At 37.9% G+C, this 24265-nt stretch overlaps 1 protein-coding gene and 1 long non-coding RNA gene across 4 annotated transcripts in view; one reads left to right on the top strand and one right to left on the bottom strand.

Moving 5' to 3' along the window:
* Positions 1–24265, bottom strand: part of LOC122217956 — a 61387-nt gene that overhangs the window by 18417 nt on the left and 18705 nt on the right. Inside the window, exon 3 of one of the 3 annotated variants that reach the window (XR_006201778.1) lies at positions 1996–2092. The exons of the other annotated variants lie outside the window; for them this stretch is intronic. This is a non-coding gene — a long non-coding RNA (uncharacterized LOC122217956). The remainder of the gene's footprint in view (positions 1–1995; positions 2093–24265) is intronic. 3 annotated transcript variants of the gene reach the window in all.
* Positions 328–15737, top strand: LRIT3 (leucine rich repeat, Ig-like and transmembrane domains 3). Its single transcript, XM_042935687.1, has 4 exons — positions 328–446; positions 3626–4098; positions 12904–13209; positions 14581–15737. The coding sequence occupies exons 1-4, from the start codon at positions 328–330 to the stop codon at positions 15735–15737; spliced, it is 2055 nt and encodes a 684-aa protein (XP_042791621.1).

Below are 24265 nucleotides of genomic sequence, written 5' to 3'. Positions count from 1 at the left end.
CTTCACAGTATAGTAGCAATTACATTCATAGGAAAAGGATTTAATAGGCATTTCCTTGCAAATCTGGAGATGGGCAACTACTGAAATTTTCTTGACATGTGCTTGATTTTCATATTCCTTGGAATGTGTTACTTTGCTGAAACCATTTTCAAAGCCTAGGTCGATTGATCCCCTGTAAAATACACTTGAAGGTTAAGTAACTACAGATCTCAGCTAATCCTATCTAATCTGCTGTTACTAAATGGCTGTTTGCATTCCTGGCACACCAGTTTCTGAAGTTTAGGATTTGGTTTTTACTTTCTGTTCAAATAACCTCTACAAGGAGCGATGCGTCTTTCAGCATGCCTGTGCATTGTGCTCATTAGCTTTTTGGAGGGAGTGAGCTGTTCATGTCCTTCACAGTGCACCTGCGATTATCATGGCAGAAATGACGGCACAGGATCAAGGTATGCTCCTCTCCTTGCTATTAAGTGTTCTAATGATTTTTTTGGAAAAGGACTCCAACTAGGCAGCCTTATTTTGAAAGCAAATTGTTGACCAGGTATCAGAGGACAGAAGGTTTAATTTACCTAAGCTTTAGCTTAATTGTGTTAATACCAGTTGCTCACTCCATTGTTTTCATTTTGAGCAATTCAGCTCTTAAAACCCTCTCAAATTATCTGAGACTCTCAAACACATTCTGTGTAACCAAAATCTTCACTGCACTCATATTCACAACATGTCCCTTTTAGGTCAAACCACTGAAATGTGTGTGGCCAGCTCAGCTTGTTTACAGAAGGCATGAGAGGGAGGGCCAATCTAGGAGGTACCAGAGCATTTGCTTCCCTGATTTCCCATTTCTTTTTCATGCCTTTTGGATAGACCTTAAAAAGTAGGAAGGAAGATCACAAGAGTGAATTTAGAGATGTTCATAGTTAGAATTTTTCATTTTAAGGTACTGGAGTTTACAAAGAAAAGTTGGAAAGATACAAATCAGCCTTGTCTATTGCAGACACTGGGGGGCCTCACTGAAGTTAATCTCTGGGCTGCTTTAACATCTACCTGTGGAGTGAGAATACTTACATACTAATAATGTAGTGAGTCCTTTGAGATAGAAGTTAAATGCAAAACAGAACTGTTGTTAGCTAAACTTGGTAGAACGTGATTTTAGTGGGGGGGACGTGGGGGGGGGAGGATATTTAATAACAACCAGATTATTTTGTGGCTTGGTTGAAGTGAACAGTGAGCCTCTCATTGAAAATAATTAGTTAAAAGAATCGCCCAATTTATGTCTTAAAACTATTTTTTTAATTTTTATTTTTTAATGTTTATTTTTGAGAGAGAGAGAGAGAGACAGATTACGAGAAGGGGAGGGGCAGAGAGAGAGAGAGAGGGAGACACAGAATCCCACGCAGGCTCTAGGCTCTGAGCTGTCAGCACAGAGCCTGATGCAGGCCTCAAACCCATGAACCTTGAGATCATGACCTGAGCCAAAGTCAGACGCTTAACCAGCTGAGCAACCCAGGCCACTATATCTTACAACTTTAAACAAATAAACAATAACAAGTAAAATATATTTTTGAGTAATTTGATTTGTTATTGTTTGAACTTTACTTAACCAACTCTTTGTATCTTTTTGGGATATTCACTAAGTAGGTTAAGACAAGGAAAGAATGTAACAAATTAAAGACCTACTTGGCAAAAGATATGAAGCAGTTAATGACTAGGGGCTCCGTAATTGTGAGAAAACAGCCACAGAAATGTTTATTTTTTTCCCCATGATAACCCCATTATTGATTTTATAAAAACCATAGCACATTATGCCTGGCAAGGACTCTAGAAATAATCTAGTTTGACTGCTGTCCTTTTATAAACAAAGAAACACAACCATACAGAGATTAAATGACTTGTCCAAGGTCACAACACTGAGTTGATACAGTGACTGGTTGATAAAGATGCTACGTCTTTCAGCTTCCTATCCAGGCTTTTTTCCATTACGCTGGAATGCTAATTTACCATTCTGGTATAAAATAGCACTGAAAGTTGTAATCTGGAATAGAGATGAAGAAAAAGAGGTGTTCCTAGAGAATTCCAATGATTCCATAGTCTTCTCCTAAAGTTACAGAAAGGAGATGATATTGTCAGCGCACTCCAGCTTTCTGCTACCTACTTCCCTTTTCATTATACACTGGCTTTTAAAATTCACTGATTTGGGGCGCCTGGGTGGCGCAGTCGGTTAAGCGTCCGACTTCAGCCAGGTCACGATCTCGCGGTCCGTTGAGTTCGAGCCCCGCGTCAGGCTCTGGGCTGATGGCTCGGAGCCTGGAGCCTGTTTCCGATTCTGTGTCTCCCTCTCTCTCTGCCCCTCCCCCGTTCATGCTCTGTCTCTCTCTGTCCCAAAAATGAATAAAAAAACGTTGAAAAAAAATTAAAAAAAAATAAAATAAAATTCACTGATTTAATGTCCTGTTTTTACCAAATGGCTGTTTCATTGTTATTATGTACTACAAGTATAATAGACTGTAATTTAGACTATGCTTTGCAAAATTTTTATTGTTCATTTTTCAGCAATCCAGCGGGAGTGAGTATGAATGAGGGATAAATAAGTCTTTTTTCAGGTTAAAATGAATCTAAATTCTCTGATTCTTCATACTTTATATCCACAGAGGGGACAGGCTTGTTTTTCTATGCCTGTTTTACAAATGCCATTAAACAAGATCACAATGTGACTTACTCAAGGTCACTTAAGTTAGTGAGTGGTAAAAGAAATAAACTTGCAGTTTCTGGTTTATTCCTTAGGCTGAAAGGAACTCACCGGTCACATTAAAATAGAGTTCAACTTTAAGCATCTAGTTTGAACACTTGGCTTTTTTTTTTTCCTCCTTCCTTCCTTCCTTTTTAAAATTAAGTTATTTAAAAGGGATCAATTTATAACGTTAACAGGGGATTTTAAAAATATGGGTCATTTCCTAAAGTGGTTAAAAGTGTGTATTTTAGAGTTGGACAGATGTGGGTTTAATAGGTGGCTGTGTAAGCCACTGGCCATATGACCTTCAGCAGTTATCGCACATTGGTGGGCCTCAGTTATTTTATCTGTAAAAATAGATTAATGATAAAAAAATGGCAAACACCCATTATTATGTGCCAGGAAGGTATAAAAGTTTACACCCATTTAAATTAATCATCCTAACAGTGCCATGTGGGAAAATGAAGTTGAGGGACTGACGTGGCTTTTCATGTCCACAAAGGAAGTGGCAGAGCTTAGATCTCAACCAAGATCAGCCTGACTCTAGAGCCGGTGCCTTTACCTATTACCCAGTATCTACCTTATAGGGCTGTTGATAAATTAGGTGGATGTGATGTGTGTTGTACAGGTCTGACACATAAAGAGTTCCATCAATAGTAGGTTGAAACACATGAAATTGCTGATATTTGATCATTTTTATCCTACTAAAATGGCCATTTCATATGATTCAACCTAAAAGAAGAAGATGATGATGATGATGAATTATGAATAGCTCAGCCAGGCTGAACAGGTATTTTGTGAAAACGAGTAGGAAATGAAAAACTGATGCATGTTTCAAGTATTATTTTTTCACGTGGGTCTTGGAAAGCAGGTTTCCTTCCACTGCTTTTGTGACACTAGGTCGGTGCTATGTAATGACCTGGATATGAATGAGGTCCCTATGAACTTCCCTGTGGAAACTGTGAAGCTACGTATAGAGAAGACTGTCATCCGCAGAATCCCCGCAGAGGCCTTCTACTACCTGGTGGAGCTCCAGTACCTCTGGGTGACTTACAATTCCGTGGCCAGCCTTGATGCCAGCAGCTTTTACAACCTAAAGCAGCTGCATGAGTTGCGCTTGGATGGAAATTCTCTGGACGCTTTCCCTTGGGCATCTCTGCTGGACATGCCCCAGCTGAGGACCCTGGATTTGCACAACAACAGAATAACCAGTGTGCCTAACAAGGTGGTCAGGTACCTGAAGAACCTTGTCTACTTGGATTTATCAAGCAACAGGCTAACCACACTACCACCAGATTTCCTGGAGAGCTGGTCCCACTTACTTACAACATCGTCAAGAAGCCTGGACCTTTCACCACAAAGAATTATTCTTGGTAAGCTCAGAAGCCTCTGGGCTTCTTGGGTCCAGATTATTTGCTTTGCGTGCCTTCAGCTGTTCAGCCTTTTCACATTTATTGAATTTGGCTTTTTACTCTATACTTGAGTTTTTGATGGAATGGCACTTTATTGGTTGACTTAGGGTCAATTGACTTGTTTACCCTGTGTAACGTGTAATGGCTCTCTATGAGTGCTGGAGGGAGGGTGGCAGGCAGTATGTGTGTTAGAGGAGTGAGGAGAGTTAGTTTCATAAACTGAGAGACTGATGGTGCTGTCAGAGATACTGGGGCTGAGTGACAAAACCTACCAACCTGCCCTGTTTCTGTGAACATATCAATGCTCCATGCTCTGCCACAGTCAACCTGCTCTGTTCTCTTTTCAGCCCTTCATCAGGCTCTTCAGGAGTAGAAGAGGGGCACTGGCATCTGTATGAGGTGGTAGTGGTTTAATTAATTAGGGAGAACAGCTTCCAAATTTTCTTAATCTAAAAAGAAATGATGAAGGCACCAGTTATTGGGGTCTCCTAGTGGATTTGGTCTTAGTTTAACTGTGATATGTTTTGTAGACTTTGATCTTGACTTTGTTCAGGTTCTATGGGTATTTGTCTTGGGTTCTTAAAGTGTAAACTCCTTTCAGTAAGTCTATCTCTTCCTTTTTTTGTATCTTCCCACAGTGCTTTGCACGGCGCTCTACACATGGCAAATGCCCGGTAAATGTGGTTGCCAGATTGAAATCAGGGAACTGAGACCCTTCTCCAGGGGTATCTGTGGGCAGTGAGGTCTTTCATACTTTTGTGTGTGACACAAGCCTGAGGTTCTGATCAAGTTGATTTCCTAAATTCTTGTTCAGCCAGTAAGCCTAGGTCATTAGTTCACCAGTTATGTCCATCAGGGCTGCAGGAGAGGCTGTATTTCTCAGGATGAAAGAACTGGGTCTTTGGTCAGGGAAATGACTTATAAGCCTTTTGGCGTGAGAGGCAACTCGATGCTAAATTTGTGCCAGGAATTCCTATTGACCAATATCACATGCTCAAATATTTGCCAAAGCAAATTATAAATAAAGATAACTGAGATTTTTTTTTTTGATAAAAAGGAAAAATGCTGTGGCAGCATTTAAATGATTTTAGCATTGCTTTTGTTGAAATGTAAATACATTTTGGTGCTTATGAGACTAAAAATATGAGTGATAAAAACCAGACACGAAGAGGAAAAGTCATGTAATTTTTTATTATATGGCTATTTTTTGTTTACCTACTATTTATCTAATATTTCAAACATTTCTATTAGAGAATAAAAGGAATATTATAGGATGGATTGGGGGAAAAATATTAGTTTAATTTAACAATAGTTGTGGAGTCCTTCTTATTATGTACACCATGACAGGCACCGTGTAAACCTGTACAGCAGTATTTATTTACTCTACTTTAGCCACTAATTTAGTCCTTATGAGTAACACTAATAGCTAGAAATTGTCTTAAACATTGAGATTCTATTTCTCTACACATTTTTCTAAGTTTCTTTGAAAGTGACTCTTGGTTCTAATAGAATTACCAAATGGAGCTCTATAGTAGAAAATAAAATCAAATTAATAAATTCTTATTAATAGCTCTCTAATGACTAGTCACTAATATTGCTAATATCATTATGAAGAATTGATTTATGGGACATTAATATTGTTCCCTTGTGAGTTAAATCTGGATAAAAGTTTAGGGATCAAACTGAAAAGGGTTATGAAATCTCACAGTCCTAAGAGATAAGCATCTTTATCTATGCTTCAGGGTTCAGATTGTTCAAAAGCAGATTCTTTAAAAAGGTGACATGAAAATACTTTTGGTATAACATTAAACTGAGAAATCAGGGTATGTAATTATACATATTCATGATCATAACTATTTTAAAATGTGCAAAGAGGAACGCCTGGGTGGCTCAGTAGGTTGAGTGTCTGACTCTTGAGTCTGACTCAGGTCATGATCCCAGGGTTGTGTTGTGGGATTCAGCCCTGAATTGGGCCCTGCACTGAGTGTGGAGTCTGCTTAGGACTCTCTCTCTCAATCTCTCCCTCTGTCCCTCTCCCCTGCTTGCAATGCTGTCTCTAAAATACAATACAATACAATACAATACAATACAATACAATACAATACAATACAATACAATACAAATAAATAAAATGTGCAAAGAAAAAAATTTAAAAATACACTAGCTGGTTAATTGTCCTCTTTGGGTGGTGGGACATCTTTTCAGTATTCTATATTTTCAAAATGTTCTGCTTTGGTCATGCATTGCTTTTATAATAGTGATGATAATAATGATAATAAATAACAAAAGATATTTTGAAACATGCCCAACCATATGTGGCCGCTGATCTTAGCAAAATCATAGCCTGCTATGTAACAAAAGGGGAAAGAAATGCTCTCCTCTAATAAGAAGATTGGCTCAGGGCACCTGGGTGGCTCAGTCAGTTAAGCATTTGACTTTGGCTCAGGTCACGATCTCATGGTTCGTGGGCTTGAGCCCCGCGTCGGGCTCTGTGCTGACAGACAGCTCAGAGCCTGGAGTCTGCTTCAGATTCTGTGTCTCCCTCTGTCTCTGCCCCTCCTCCGCTCACGCTCTCTGTCTCTCAAAAATGAATAAATGTTAAAAAAAATTAGAAAAAAAAAAAAAAAGACTGGCTCATGTGTGTGAATCACACACAGAAAACTCGGGTTTTTCATCTGGAAAATGGAGATAGGAGGACTCACTCCCTCTTTTCTGACTCATAAGACTGTAATGAGAATATTATATTTTATGTGACAGTTCTTTAGAATATGAGGTGGACAGTCTCTGAGGTTATAATTTTAGATCAACAATAATCCACAACAGCTGTGACTGAGATAGATGTGTCTTATAAAGAAAGACTCCTCTATTTTGGCTTTTTCTGTTATTTTAACTATATTGGAGTCTTCTAATTTCGTCATTAAAATATGGTGGTGAGAACCAGTTCTAGCTTTTCTAGAACTCAGGTTTTAACTGTGGCAATTATATCTTTCCAAGTACCCTCTAGAACTTACTTTTCTATTATTATGGTGGAACACATTCTGCTTTTATTTAATTGTTATTGTACCGTGTTCATTATTGTTAGCAGACAGCGGTTCTGTTTGTAACCATAATAGTAATAGGTAATATTGATGGAGTGCTTACTCAAGGCCAAGTCTCGTTCTTATATTTTACATATATAACTTCTTCCAGTCTCACGTTAACCCTGTATTAAGTATCATTTCATCCCCATTTTACAGAAGAATTGAGACACAAGTTAAGCCACAAGCCCAAATTTACTCATCATACTCATGGAGCTGGGGTGTGAATACAGGCTGTTTGGCTCCAGAACCCATGTGCTTCCACACTCTTTTGTAATGTATTGTATGTAATAATACTAGAGTTAGTTTCCTCACGTATGCATTACTATCTCTTTAAATCATATATTTAATATAAAAAAATTAGGGAGAGGCTTTTCCATGACTCTTCTTTCTACATGAGTAAAAATATCAGCTTAATCAAATTATCCTCTAATGTATCATAAAAACATAAACAAGTGTCTTGCAAGTAAACATTTAAGTGAACTGTCAAACTAGATTGGAGTTTTGATTTGCAATACAGATAAATTTCCATGGTCTCTTTCTCCAGAATAGACAAATATTTACACAGGCAGACTCTGTGAGGCTCCACACTCTTTGTCTTGGAGGAAAAAGCTTGCAGTAGGAGAGGATATAAAATGCTTTTCTGGGTGCTTTTTACTGGCACCCAAATTTGCTCAATTGCAAACATAAGCTCTTCTCCAGATTAGAATTAAGTTTGCCTGAAGGGCAGCGGCCACATGAGTATTCCCACAAAATTTTCTAAAATGGCATTAATTTAATTCAACAAACACCTGTCAGTCCCTGTTGCTATGCTTGTTCTTTGCTAGGCACCAAGGAGACAAATCCACGCAGTTAAGGCTGATTCCGTGCTAGGTGCTCTTCTAAGGACTCCCTGGCAGTATCTCAGCCTTCAGGACAATACCATAAAGTGGGTCTGTACTACCACCTTTTTACAGCTGGTGGAGAGGCAGTCAAGCTTCAAGTTCAGTTTATCTCCAGAGATATCATTCTTTTGTTTTTCAAACGTTTTCTAAATGGAGGAGTTGAAGTATAACTTACATACCATGGATCTTAAGTACACAACTTAGAAAATGATGATAAATGCCATACCTCCACAGAACCCACACCCTCACCAAGATACAGAATAATTTTATCACACTGGAAAAGTTCCCCTTTGTCTTTTTTCAGTCAATCTCCTCCATTCCAAGCAACCACTATTTTTTTTTCTTTTTAAAAAATTTTTAATGTTTATTCTCGAAGGAGAGAGATACAGAGCATGAGCAGGGAGAAGCAGAGACAGAGGGAGACACAGAAGCCGAAGCAGACTCCAGGCTCCGAGCTGTCAGCACAGAGCCCCATGTGGGGCTTGAACCCACAAACCATGAGATCATGACCTGAGCCGAAGTCGGACGCTTAACTGACTGAGCCAACCAGGCACCCCTTCCACTATTTTTATTTCTATCACAGTAGGTTAATTTTGTTTGCCCTAGAATTTTATGTAAATGGAATCATCTAAAATACACTCTTGTGCCTGGCTTCTTTCATTTAGCATTATTGTTCTTGAGATTCATCCATGTCGCTGCATGTACGGATAGTTCCTTTTGCTGAGTCATACTCAATTTTATGAATGTATGAATTGTTTATCCTTTCTCCTGTTTTTGGACACATGGGCTCTTACCAGTTTTTAGTGATTATGAATTAAGCTGCTGTTATCATTTTTATGCAAAGGTTTTTGTGGCACCTATTTTCTATTTCTCTTGGATAAATTCCCAGGATTGAAATTGCTAGGTCCTAAGATGGCTATACAACTCCTTAAGAAACTGCCAATTTTCCAGAGGTTGTACCATTTTACACCCCCACTAGCACTATGTAACAGTCTACTTGCTCCATATCCTCACCAACACTTGATGTTATCAGTCTTTTTCATTTCAGTCATTTCCTAGGGGTGGGTGGTCAGGGAGTGATTTCGCATTGTGATTTTAATTTGCATTTCCCTGATGACTAATGGCATTGACCATGTTTTCATTGGGCCATTGGTCATTGCTATATTCCTTTATGCCAAAATACAATTTTTAAAAGTCATTTTCTTTTTAGTATTGAATACAAGCCTTTTGTCAATTATGTGTATTATTAATATTGTCTCCAAGTCTGTAGTTTGTTTATTCATTTTCTTCATGGTGTCTTTGGTAAGAAACTTTTAAATTTTAGTGACGTCTGATTTACCAGCTTTTTCTTTTATAGTGCCTTTTGTGTCTCATCTAAGAAATATTTGTCTTCCTACAAGTCACAGAAATATTCTGTTTTCCTTATAGTTTTAACTATTATGTTCAGTCTCTGGCTTTATATTCTTGGCTTTTATGCTTATGACTGTGGTGCATCTCAAATAGTCTTTGAGTGTAGCATGAGGTAGCGGTTGAGGTTTTTTCCAAACAGATGTCCAGTTGTTCCAGCACCCATTTGTTGAAAAGACTTTACTTTCCCCCTTGAATTGTTAGACACTACTGCCATTACAAAACAGACTAAGGCATGGTCTTTGCTTTCAAGAGCTTATAGAATAACTTTGTTACAAGAATTTATTGCTGACTTTTCACACACACACAAAATAGCACAATTAATTCAACTACTGTGATGCATGGAAAACATTATCCTTTTAGAAAAGGAATAAGGCAAAGTTGGCTTGCCCCATCCAAGAATAGTTACATAAACTAAATTAATTAATGCAAATTACTGTGACTGTGGTGGGTGTGTTGCCTTGAAGGAATGCAGTGCAAATAACAGTTTAACTTCAGGGAGTTCTTGTACCTTTGTCCCCCAAAGGAAAAAAACAAAAAACAAAAACCACAAAACACCTGATGAATGTGTTCAGCACTCAGGTCATTATTATTATTCAGGCTCTAAAAGTTGTGCCTTTGACCTTGGATGTTTCAAATCTAGAATAAACATTATGTTTTTGAGGAATTTAAAATATTTTCCTGTTTTATGTAACTTTTAGACATAAGTTTTAGACATAAAAGTAGGATTAATTTTTAAGAGAATTTTGTTTCACCATTAACACATTTTTAGGACAGTTTCAAAGCATGAGTAGACCCGTTAATGTTACAGCTCTTGGATGGTTCCCCATGTAGACATTTGTGCTCCGGACATCGCTGCTTTGACATGTGTTTATAGATAACAGCACTATAGCTGCCACCCGGTGGCCCTAAATATTTTTAGGTGATGAAATGAGTTATGGTGGAAGGGGTAGTAGATTAGGAGGCTAAAACATCTGGGATTTAGTCAGGACTCTAAGCTACTTACAGAATCAAGGCAGTAATCTCTTTGTGCTTTAGCATCCTCTGATGTGAGACTTGGAGAATCACACTAGCTTCCTGAGGTCAATATAAGACATACAGTGCTTGGGAATGAGATTTAAAATCAGGATACTGAGGTTCAAATCCTGACTATATTCAGTTGTGTAACGACAGGAAGACCCTTAACCTCTCTGAGTGCTGGCTTTTTCCTCTTTAAAATGATGATGATAAAAAAAAAAAATGATGATGATACTAATATTATCTACCTCATGCTATTGTCAGGCTTGAGGTAGACAAATCCTTCAGCATACTTAGCACTGCTGGAAGACAATTTTCCATGGTCTCTCACAATTCTGCCTGTCTAGTGAGCCTTTTGTTCTGAACTATCTTTTTAAGGATGTTTATGTAGAGAACTGCTTTGGAAGGTAAAGATGTATCTCCCTCCAGAGCAAAGGGTAGGCATGTTTACTGCCCAGTATAAGGGAGATAATAACGTCTTCCTCCAGATCTCCTTCATCTCTGACCAGAAGTCTTATGTCTTCTGCCAACTGGTCACCCTAAAGTTGGATAAAACTCAGACCCTTTACAATTCTTGACAAGTACAATATTTGTCATACAGGAAACAATAACTGTCAACTTGTTTTGTTATTCTTTTATAAAGCAAAAATTTAGCATAACAAGTGTTTTGAGAGCAAAAAGTATTATCCACATGTTAACTGTTACATGACAGAATGAATTTGATGTTTGCTGGCAAGTTGGATATTAGAGAACTGGTCATAGATTCACAGGACTAAATGTAAGAGGAAGAAGTTCAAGATAATTCATCCATGGAAGAAGTGAAATTTCTAAGAAGATAAAAAAACTAAATTTTTATAAATTCTGGCAGAAAAATATGAACCACTCATGAAGTGCTATTCTAATAAAAATAGACATAAAGAGACATAAATAGAATTTATGAAGTTAAATCTTCTAACATGGTTAGAATGTTTACAAATTATGATTGTCTTTTCTCCTTATGAATCAATGTTATAATCCACTCCATTAGTAAAAAGCCACAACCATAAATCTTTTTGAGATAAATCTCTTTCAGCTTTGCGCTTTATTTACATGGGACATCACCCTTAATATCATTAGAGAGATTTTTGTCTGACCAGAGGCTCTGAAGCACTACCTGAGATCCTTCTAGGATATTAGCAAATAATTATATACTTTCACTGTCCCTGGATTTGATTTTTGCTCTGAAGCCCTTTCTTAATTTGAGAACTTTGGAGAGGCTGGGTTTAAGAAGCAATTTTATTACTCAACCCAGCAAGTTTTGGCTCCTTTATATTTAGTAGTTCTTCCTTTAGCTGTTGTCTGCCCTTCACATTTTACTACGAGCAGCAAGGAGTACCGGGCAGCAGTTTCAACACTCCGTGTGGAAGGAAATATCAATGGCTGGAACATTCATTTCCTTGAATGTGTTTTCTCCTTTCCATGTTAACCACAGGTGGCAGTGTTTCTAAACTTTCTGCCACTCCATAAAAGGGTCTCCTTTCTTCGGGTTTCCAATAGTTACATTTTCCTCACTTGCCTTTAAAGCTCTCATGGACACTCTTCTTGAAGGCCAAAGCATGTCTGCTAACAGTTCTGAAAGCTGAGGCAGTCCTCCAACTGGAGGCTGTCAGCTAACTCTATTCCTTGCTGCTGCTTCTCTCTTGAAGGGGGATTTGGGTAGGGCACCTGTACGGCCCCCATGCATGGCACTCATGGCAAGCTCTGTTCCAGCCTCTCCCAGTCTCCAGTCTTATCTCCTGACATCTCCTGCATCTCACTCTACATGCTACACAGAACTTGTCCTCCAAAGGTCTTCACATCACGCAAACCCAAGACACAGTGCAGGCAGAGTTAGGTGTCTCTCTACACCCTCCAATACCTACGGTAACGGAAGTACTTTCATAACATGCTAGAAATATCTCTATTAGTGTATTTATAGTATTCTGTGGTACTTGGATTACAATCTTGGCTCAGATGCTGATTAGCTATGTGGCCTTGGTCAAATCATTTGATTTCTCTATATCTCAGCTTCTTCATTTTTGAAATGAGGACACTAATACTCTTCTTCATAGGATTTTTGGGATTAAATAATAGAGGTACGTCCTTAGAACAGAGACCTGTACAGAGTAAATGCTCAGTAAATGTTGGCTACAATCATTAATGGTCGGAAATGACAGGCTATGTTCATTCAGGTAGCCAGATTGTAGGGCAAAACTGACAGAGAGGTGACTCCCCTTTCATCTCTCAAAGCACTTCTGTTTTTAGGGAGACAGCGCAAATGCTTGCTTGCCCAATTGACTATGATGTAAACTGAAGTCATCTGTTGATAACCTTTATCAATCTTTTCCTCCCTTCTGGTTTAGGTCTGCAGGACAACCCTTGGTTCTGTGACTGTCACATTTCTAAAATGATCGAGTTGTCAAAAGTTGCTGACCCTGCTGTAGTGCTTCTTGATCCACTGATGATATGTAGTGAACCTGAGAGCCTGACAGGGATTTTATTTCAGCGGGCTGAGTTGGAACAGTGTTTGAAGCCATCAGTGATGACGTCGGCCACCCAGATCACATCTGCTCTGGGCAGTAATGTTCTGCTGCGGTGTGATGCTACTGGCCAGCCTACTCCACAGCTCATGTGGACCAGATCTGACAGCTCACCAGTTAATTATACAGGTATTTTCTTAATTTAGGCCTATAAAACAAGAAGTTTGCAAAGGTCTGAATTGAAATTCATGGTTTTGTGTGATTTGAAATTGGCTAGTTAATTCTAATAAAATACACCAAAATTATTGGGTGAAAGGACTTTGAAAAGTTCATTTTATTCGTTAATCTTTTCCTCAGTTTATCTGACTAGATACGTAGATGAAATTAGATAATCTGATTTTTAGACAGAAACATGATCCAATGGATGGATGACTGCAAATAAGGCCTTTGTCTTGCTGCATCATCTTGGGATATGGCTCACTTTCAAATGTATATCTATTACAGTTTTCTTTAAAAAAAGATTTTAATATAGGTTTCCCATTTTTGAATGAGTATTCAAATCATTATTTAAATTACATGCAAACCTTATTATGAAACAAAAAGTATATAATTTTTAGAAAAACTGGTTACATAGACTTTTCAGATCCTACTCTGACCAACTCAGTGCTTTGGCTTTAGTTTCAATAGTGATATTCTGATTAATTAGAGTGATATATTTTAAAAACTCACTGAAGCTAAATGTAAATCAAGATAGATATAAAGAAACCTGATGGAATAAAAAATAGCTAAGGCCTAATATTCTTACAAATAGACAGTAAAAGGCCCACAGCTTAAGGTAGCAAGCTAAATTCTGGGATCCTAGGATAGTGCTCAGTACATTATTATTCTTCATAAACATTCAGAAACCAAGACAGAATGGTAATATGTTAGATTTTAGTCTTTAGGAAAGTAAAATTCCAATTTTGCAAAAACTGTATATTATTCTGCAAATAATAGAATTCATGGTTTACTAATTTATTTAGATTAACTATAAAATGAAAGATTGAGAATACTAATTTTGACTCCTCTATGCCAGAAAGTTATCTGCTATGCCAGCCGGCTATGTAGATAGATAGCATTTTATTACAATGAAAAAATATCTTGGGAAATATTTAAGTAAGATCTTATAATAACCATTTCATAGTGAGTTAAAATTGGAAAGGATCTTTGAGACCACTTTGTCTTCTCTTATTTAAAAAATATAGTAACAGAGGCTTAAAGACACCAATTGACTTGTCTGAAATCAAACACTAATTCATGGACTAACATTTACTAAAACCAAGTCTCCCAATTCATAGCCCCCCATGTCTTTTTAAAATACCATTCCCCATATAGACCTCATGGAACCCAGCATATCAAAGACCTCCATGTAGACAATTTACAGAACTTATCACCTGCCATCAGAGATTTGCAGTGTGCCATTTTCCTCTTGGTTTATGTGAAAGGGATACATGTAGAACCAGATAGGTTGGCATGTTGCTTGAGTTTTTCCTCACAGAGTATATATATTTTTTCTTACAGTAATTCAGGAATCTCCAGGAGAAGGAGTCAGATGGTCCATAATAAGTTTGACAGGCATTTCTTACAAGGATGCTGGGGATTACAAATGTAAGGCCAAAAATTTGGCTGGGATGTCAGAAGCTGTGGTTACTGTGACAGTGGTTGGTGTTGTCACAACCACGGTATTATCAGACACCTCTGAAAGAACTGGAGATCACCTTGAGCAAAGAGCCCAGCCAGGATCTAGATCTACATCCATACCTGGTTCACTGTCATCTCCTTGGTCCTCTAACTCATCTTCTTCCCCTGCTTCTTCCATTTTTCTTTCTACTTCTACTTCCTCTCCTCCCTCCACTGCTTTCTCCTCCTCATCTCCTTTCCTCTCCTCCATTGCATCTTCAATCACAACTCTAAGCACCAGAATTTCAACAAAGCCCACCATGGCCAGCCAGCAGTCATTCCAGCTCCGCCCAGATGGGAAAAGAAATGTAAAGGCGGAGATAGGTGGAAGTAAGTTTCCTTCAGCTAGTGCAAGTAAAAATGAAGAGTTGGCGTCATTGGATCAAGCAATGCCAATGGAGACAAATACCACAATAGAAAATCTCAGAGTAGTCAGTGAGACTGAAGAGAGTGTGACATTGATGTGGAACACTGTCAACACTACACGTAAGTCCGAGGTGACTGTGTTGTATTCCAAGTATGGCGAGAAGGACCTGCTGCTGCTGAATGCAGATTCCAGCAAGGACCAAGTAACCATAGATGGCTTGGAGCCTGGCAGGCAGTACATAGCATGCGTCTGTCCAAAGGGAGTGCCTCCCCAGAAGGACCAATGTATCACTTTTTCTGTTGACAGAGTCGAAGAAGAAGGTGATTCTCAAGTGTCTTTCCTTATCGTGGTGAGCGGTACTGCCTGTGTTGTTGTCTTGCCATTGATATTTTTCCTGTTGTACAAAGTTTGTAAACTGCAATGTGGGTCAGAATCCTTCTGGGAAGATGATTTGGCAAAAGAGACTTATATTCAATTTGAGACCCTGTCCCCCAGGTCTCAAAGTATAGGGGAACTTTGGACGCGAAGGCACAGAGATGATTCTGAAAAATTGCTGCTTTGTTCTAGGTCAAGTGTGGAATCTCAGGTGACCTTTAAAAGTGAAGGTTTGAGACCAGAGTATTATTGCTAAGGTTTTACAACTCAGGCACATGTGAAGTCCATAAAATTTCTTCCGCACAATTAAGGATCTGAGGATGTGGTTGACCCTCTGTTTGGATGACTTTTGGACAGAGTTTCACATCCTCTATGAAACTCACAAATGGAGTGCTTTTAATTGTGCTTAAAAAAAAAATACCATGCGAAGGGCACTTGGCTGGCTGTCAATAGGGCATGTAACTCCTGATCTCAGGGTTGTAAGTTTGAGCCCCATGTTGGGTGTAGAGATTACGTAAAAACTACCATGTGACTTCCGAACTAAAAAGACAAATAGTCTGGGTTTTTGTTATGTGGAAGATGTCCATAGAAATAATGTTTAGGGTACTGCTTAATAAGTTAATAGTTATGTTTTAGGATAGTGCTTAGTTCTTAAAAATAAATTCAGGTGAGAATAGTTGTCAAAAAGTAAAGTCTGAATTTTAAAAAGATAGTTTTCCAAGAAGTAAAGATTAGCATAACCAGGTAAGCCTTGATGTTCATTCATGCTTGAAGTGCTTTATGGCATTTGCTGTGGCTATTTACTGCCATTGCCTACTAGGCGAGAGTGGGAAAGTATAGAATTTTGCATTCATTAAGGTTAAATGCAACCCATTGGAGAGGGAGGGTGCTAGCTCTTGGTACCATTATGCATTACAATACTGTACGGTTGTATTAATATTGCAAGAAAAAACTTCCCTTATCCTTAGAAACATAGGTATTAGGAAAAATAAGTTTAAAAGGAGGATTGTGAACATAGTAAGTCCATTGCTAAAAATAGTAACCATTGCATTCTAATGCATTTGCTAACAGACTGTATGAATCTTTTTAAAAACATAAGTGCTCATTTTGAAACAATCTCCTTAATAGTTTGATATTCACTCTTCTCTTCCCCTCCCTCTTCTCTTTCTCTCCCTCTCCCTTTCTTCCTTCATTTCTTTTTTTCCCCCTTCTGCTTTGTCAGAAGATATTCAGGTAGTCAAAGGACCACAGCTAAGTTGTTTGTCCTTTGCCAGGTTATATTTTGTTTTGTTTTGGTTTTTAAATATAATTTACTGTCAAGTTAGCTAACACACAGTGTATACAGTGTGCTCTTGGTTTGGGGGGTAGATTCCCATGATTCATCGCTTACATACAACACCCAGTGCTCATCCCAGCAAGTGCCCTCCTCAATGCCCATCACCCATTGCCATGTTATATTTTGATTTCCTGGATAAAGGGAAGAACTCTGAAAATTCTTTTTAGATCTGAAAAGGATGTTTTAGGATCTTGAAGAGCAGCTTCAATGGATTAATTTGGTCAGATTTTCTAGGTCAAAAACATCACGGAAATTGAATTGGAGGGGGGCATATAAATAGATAGGAAAGGGGCGTCACACATAACATTTATTTTTTTTTTTTAAAGAAGTTTATCACCACCTTTACTAAAGATTATATTCCCTTTACATCAGAGATTTTGGAGTACAGAACAGATTTATAAAGGTGTGTCAGGAGTTCTGAAATACCCTGAGAAGCAAGTTCTAAGAAAATCCTGTATTTTTCATAAGGAACAGACAGGCTTTAATGTAACACATTGTGAAAATTATAATACAGGCACCTGGATAATGAAAAATCATTCATTCCAAATGGCTCTTAATTAAAAAGGAAAAATATTTCTAGTTTAGGAATATTCTACATATTATGAGGAGACCAGCATGGATGGATGGCCTGTCCAGAGCTCCCAAATGTCCCCTTCTTGTATAATTTCCTTTCTTTTCCTTCTCCTTCCTTTCCAGCCCATTCTTCTTTGGTGCTTTCATCACTGAGTGCATTGTCTAATCATCTAACAGTTTAAAATTTAGTATGAATTGTTAAGATTTGTTAGAAAGATACCTTTTACAGGCAATTTTGTGTTTCACTTCAAGTTGTTGGCTCAACTTATTTTGAATTAATAGATTGCAAAAACTTGCATTTCTTTACTCTAAAGACCTCATGGAGTTCACTGCCATATTTAAAGGGTTCATATAAACAGACTGCCAAAATACCACTACATTAGAAATGATGACTACAGGAGAATGTTACAGATTACTGAGCCAAATGGCACCCAGACTTTACAAAGGTATGTTATTTGTCAAGAAAGGAAACTTGGGACACCCTGATGAGGTAAATTACTGACTTCCCTCGTGGTCAAAATCAAGTGATGAGGTGCCTGAGTGGCTTAGTTGGTTAGGTGTCCAGCTTAGGCTCAGGTCATGATCTCATGGTTTGTCAGTTTGAGCCCGTGTTGGGCTCTCTGTTGTCAGCGTGGAGCCTGCTTCAGATCCTGTGCCTCCCTCTTTCTCTGTCTCTCTCCTATTTGTACTCTCTCAAAAATAAATATTAAAAAAAAAAAAAAAAGTGAGGCCTGCACTTATTTTGACTAATGAGGAAAAGATATTTGCTGGTGTGGAGAAGAGAAAGCACCTCTGTCATCTTCAAGTTGGACTTGGTACATGAAGTAAGTCCTAAGTAATCCTAATAGCGAAAGGACTAAAATTGTAAATAATCTACTTTCTAAAAATACATACATTTGAGTGTAGTCAAAGTTATCCTGATAATATCACTGCTCTTATGTTCTTACAAGTATGTTTTCTTCCTTCCTTCTTTCTTTTCTTTTTTTTTTTTTTTGAGAGAGAGAGAGAGAGAGAGAAAGAGAAAGAGAGAGAGAGAGCAAGCAGGGGAGGGACAAAGGGAGAGTAAGAGAGCAGGCTCCAAGCTCAGTGTGCAGCCTGATGTGGGGGTGGATCCCATGACCCTGAGATCATGACCTCAGCTGACATCAAGAGTCGGACTCTTAATCAACTGAGCCACCCAGGTGCCCCACAAGTATACTTTCCTGAGTGGGAGAAAAAGGTTGACATGGCAAGCAGCATGGAATGCTATATAATCAGCAGCCTGTTTATCAATGTTACCTTAAGAACTGTGGAGAGTGATCATAACTGATACATAACCAATACACATGACAATTAAATATGATTACAATGTTTTACTTTCAGATAAGATATATTTGAGGTTTGTAAAACTTGGGTAACTGGTGAGGGTGTGTCACATGTGAGACTATAAAAAATGATATGCTAGGACATAAAACATGTTGAGAACTCCAAGCTAATGTTTATTATGGCCAGAAAAGAAAATCCTGGACTTCGGAGTCAGACAAGTGCCCCGGACTTTGGGAAACTTACAAAAAGTTCAAAGAAAAAAAATTTTGGCCCACAGACTTGAGTTTCAAAAAGGGAATATGGCTAACAAAGGGAGAATTTAAAAACCCAAAAACTTTTAGCTGAATAATTATGAAATAATTCAAATAAAACAGGAGACAGCTCAGGAAAGCTAAACGGCTGTCTACTAATCTAAAAGTTTAAATCATATATATATATATATGAAGAAGGAAGAGTAATCAAGGATGAAGGTAGAGATGTAGCAAATCTATTATGAAAGTGTCATAAATAAAGGCCCCCAGTAAACTGAGGATCAAAAATATGGTTGACTCGGGGCACCTGGGTGGCTCGTCGGTTAAGTGTCAGACTTCGGATCAGGTCATGATCTCACAGTTCGTGGGTTCGAGCCCCGTGTTGGGATCTGTGCTGACAGCTCAGAGCCTGGAGCCTGCTTCGAATTCTGTGTCTCCCTCTCTGCCCCTCCCTCACTCACACTCTGTCTCTTGCTCTCAAAATATAAATAAAACATGTAAAAAAAAATATATATATATATATATGGTTGACTAGAAGAAACTGTAAGGCGTTTTTTGTTGTTAAAAAGAAAAAGGAAATAATAAGTGTACTGTTTAGAGATGATAAGAGAAAGTATATCAGAGAAGTAGCAGAATCATTCAACTCCTATTTTTTCTTCTCCTTTCTAAATGGGTTTTAAAACTGAATATGGAGAAGAAACTGAGAAGTGAAAATTTTAGCCCAGGATAGATAAGGGGTTATGAGGCCAGATATATTACTAGGGTGGTAAAAGAATTTTCAGCCATCATCTCAAAGCTACTGTTCAGTAGCCTTTGAAAAGTCATGGCAAATAGGAGAGATAGCACAAGACCACAAGTGACTAACTTTCATGTTTACTTTTGAAGAGGAGAATAGGGTGGGTTCTGGAAATTACAGGCAACTTGATTCATGTTTGCAGAATTGACAACAGATTGTTAAAAGGCTTGTTTTTGAGCATTCAGAAATGAATATTATGGTCATTAGCAGCCAACAAATATCAACTAAGGAGAAGCTTTAATAAACCAGAATGGCCTGTTTTTTATGAGGTTACTAGGCAGATCAATCAAAGGACTGCTTGAAAATCAAACAGCAGCTAGCTATTGTTATTTGTCTTGCCTTGATGGAGTAATATGGGTTGCTTCCTCTCAAGAATGTCTAGTAATGGCTTTAAATAACATGCGAAAGTGTCTGTTAGGGTGCCTCTACCCTATTTAGCGTTTTGTAAATGACTAGATAAATACAGACTTCTCAACTTTACAGAGGACATGAAAATAGACAGGGTGTCTTATGTTGGTGCTTCTCAAACTTTTCCTAATGGAAGGGGAAAGTGAACGTACATCTGAGAAACCAGAACAACTATTCTAAGTGGCTGCCAAAAGAGACATTTCTCTCAATTATTTTGTCTTAATTGAAAACCATGTGATTTTCCACTCTCATAATTTTTAAAAATATAGAGCAATTCTCTGTCTAATCAATTTCTTTTCTTTTTTTCTTTTTTTTTGGGGGGGGGTGGTAAAAACTGGCATCTCTGTGTCTTTGAATATCTTGGTACATATTCTCCAAGGTGCTCTGCTTATCTTCATCCACGTCAATTATAGAAACCTCAAATAGAATAGGGTAATAGGGTAAAAAACAGAGAACTGTGGCTCTCTATTAGAGATTTTTTTCATGCTGAATAAAGCTATCAATGAACACATTTATATGATAGGTGAAGACACCAAATCTTGAAAAGGATCTTAGATGACTTTTTAGCAGAATTAAATCTAACAGGGACAATATTAAATTTTGCATTTAAATTGGCACAAATATGAATGCTCAAGTGATAAAAAAATCTATGACTTAAGATTTTAAATTTAGATTTAGAATGATTACAATCATTCTATGAACCAACAGAGTTATTTAATTGCTAAATATGGTAGCATTAAGTTACTTTAATATAAGTAGTAGGTAGATCAAGAAAGGTAACAGTCCCTCTATACTCTACATTAATAAACCATTTCTACAGGAACAAATTTAATTTTTGGTGCCATAACAGGGACCTTGATAAACTATGGAGTATCCACAGGAAGGCAAAACCAAGATCACCAAGCATCTAGAAACTTTATCATGCAAGAATGTGTTAAGAACTGGGGTGCCTGGGTGGCTCAGTCAGTTGAGTGTGCAACTCTTGGTTTTGGCTCAGGTCATGATCTCAAGGTTTGTGGGATTGAGCCCTACATTGGGCTCTGTGCTGGCAGCATGAAGCCTGCTTGGGATTCTCTTTCCCCACCCCCCTGCCCCTCTCCCCCCCTTCTCTCAAAATAAATAAATAAACTTAAAAAAAGAAAGGGTTAAGAACCTAGAGCACAGACTATGGGGACAGCAGACTAACAGTGCAGCACATGGCACTAAATGTTGTCCTAGAGCATCGTGTTGAGGAGCATATGCTTAGGTTGTTAGAATGGAGACAACTGGGTTCTGCAGGTAAAAATTCAGATTCAGCAAACTTGGGCCTTGGAAATTGCATTTTGACAGGCAACCTAGGGGAATGATGCAGGTGAGGTAAAGATTCTGAGAAACACTGTTCTATCTAATGGATGTAGAAGCAGTATTGGAATTACAAAGAAGCACAGTGGCTCCACATTAAAAAAAAAAAACACAACAATTTTTTTTGGTAACAACTAGAGTTAGAATACAGTATGGAAAGACATCATGCAATAGTATTACTCGGGACATTCATGGATATTCCAAGAGTCAGGGATGATGCAGAAAGGACCCTGAAGGACACTGTAGACTACAAGTCCTCTGGTCAATCACTTGGACTATAGCAGAGAGACAGAAAAATTAATAAAAGTATATTCTTGGTTTTAGTTGAAAGAGAATGCTAATATTTGTCTTGATGAGTAGCCACTTTTTGTTTAATTTCTAATAAAATTGATTTTGTACATAAACACCTGACTCTTGATTTGTTTAAGTAGTGAAACAAATTAGGCTATATTCCCAGTGCATATTTTGGTGTTGTTTTCCTTTTATGCAGTTAATTTCAACTAAGTGGTTGGATGAGAGTTATTGTAATTTTTTCTCTTTGGTGTAGGATATAATATTGATGATTTATATCTTAATTATTCAGGAAAAAAAACCCTCAATGTTTATGTATTGATTTGGTACAATTTGCAAGCACAATCAAGTCCTTAGAGAAAAGCAGGAACTTTCCTATCATTGCCATTATTTTAATACATTGTTTATTAAGGGTTTTGTTTTTGTCTTATGGAATTTCCCAAGTGTTTAACATTAAGACAGTAGTAAATGCTTAGAGTAATTGCATTGATCTTCACTGACACTGAATTCCTTATTATACTTTCTGTGATCCCTAGGAGCAATGAAAAAAGGTAAAAGTACAGAAGAATTGTAAGAGAAAATATCTCAGAAGGCAAGAGAGCAGGTCTGAAGGATAATGGCTCCCCCTGGAATCCTAGTATCTCCATGCATCCTTCCAAAAGTCATCACCCCAAAACTATTAGTTTGACAAAAAAATGCAAATAAAACCACATATGACCCATATTTTTAGCATTAGTAGGAGAGAACAGCATAAAATATGAAGTGCCTGTGAAAGAAATAAACATCAAATTCCAATGAATGCCCTGCCATTGCTGGAAACTGGTAAGTATAGAGAACAGGAGAAGGAAGTCTTAAGGGACTGCAAGAAAGAAGAGAGCTGAGTGTATATGTGAAGCAAAAACACAAAACCACCAGAAAATGAAAAGCAAACATCAAGTGCAAATACATGGACCTCACATCTGAGACTTGGTAGTTCCTAGCATAAGCTACAGGGAAGAGGCATGCAAATGAGTGGGACCAGAGTTGGAAGCCTTGGAAAAGCATTACTTTTAGGGGAGAAGGAGCTAGAGAAAAGTGGTACTTGTCAAAGGCATGGTAATAAAAGAAAAGAAAGAAGCAAGAGGGGGGAAATTAAAGCAAATGCACTGATATTGATCATTTAATACATTTAATTGTAGAGCAAAGACTAAAACAAGAGTGGGTACATGAGTGGAAGAATTGTATGTGAACAGTGTACAAACTGATACAGTAGAAAGAATGCAACTAAAAAATGAGAGGAGAGGAAATAGAGAAATAGGAGAGTAGAAGATTAATTGTCTGCTATGTAAGTAAAATGTTGGAGTCAAAGAATACTATTTAAAAATTATAGACCAGGGGTGCCTGGGTGGCTCAGTAGGTTCAGTGTCCAACTCTTGATTTCAGTTCAGGTCATGATCCCAGGGTTGTGAGATTCAGTCCCATGTCAGGCTCTGTGCTGAGCATGGAGCCTGCTTAAGGTTCTCTCTCTCTCTCTCTCTCTCTCTCTCTCTCTCTGCACCCCTCTCCCCCACTCGCATGCTCTCTAAAATAAAAAAAATAAATAAAATTACAGACAAGATAGTAAAATGTTAAGTAGGAAAGAAGAGAATTAAAGACCCCACTATAAAAGACCCTTTAAAACAAGAACAAATGCATGCCTTCCTAAAAGCCAAGTGAATTTAAAAAGGGGGGGGGGGGGGAGAGGGGCAAGCAAAACACCAAACAGAGAAAGATTAAAACTATTTGTTTCTAAAAACGAAGCAAAATATCCTCAGGGTTTCCAAGCAAAAAGGTCACCTTAGTTGTAAGGTTAGAAAAATTAGGTAGCAAAAAAAAAAAAAAAAAAAGAAAAATTAGGTAGCATCAGACTTCTCAAGAACAACATACTAAACAATATACAGTAGAGCTGCTTTTTGAGGAAACTCAGGAGAAACAAAATGCAAGCCAGGAATTTTCTATACTTAACTTTAAGTCTATAGAAGATAGAAAACTATTTCCCCCTTTTCCTAAGAGGTTTAAACTTAGTGTTTTAAAACATATTTTGCACATGATTTTGTTAGGGAGGAACTTGGAAAGAGCTTAGCTGAGTTGTTAATTTCTTTTCTTCTTTTATTTTAAAATAATAGTCTGCCTCTTTTTCACTTTTTTAAATGTTTATTTATTTTAAAGAGAGAGAGACAGAGCCCAGGTTTGGGAGGGAGAGAGAGAGAGGGAGACACAGAAACCAAAGCAGGCTCCAGGATCTGAGCTGTCAGCACAGAGCCCAACTAGGGGCTTGAGCTCATGAACCATGAGATCATGACCTGAGTTGAAGTCAGACACTTAACTGACTGAGCCACGCAGGTGCCCCTAGGTTGTTCATTTTTGATGCTATGGTATCAGCTGAGATGGCTTGGGGGACTCTGTACTTGAAACTGTAGTCAGTTTCAGGGACTCTGTACTTGGTCTCTGTAGCTGAGTTGTCA

Source organism: Panthera leo, chromosome B1 (assembly GCF_018350215.1).
Source record: "Panthera leo isolate Ple1 chromosome B1, P.leo_Ple1_pat1.1, whole genome shotgun sequence".
In the NCBI taxonomy this organism is placed as follows: domain Eukaryota; kingdom Metazoa; phylum Chordata; class Mammalia; order Carnivora; family Felidae; genus Panthera; species Panthera leo.
This window is presented reverse-complemented; position numbering and strand designations above follow the sequence as displayed.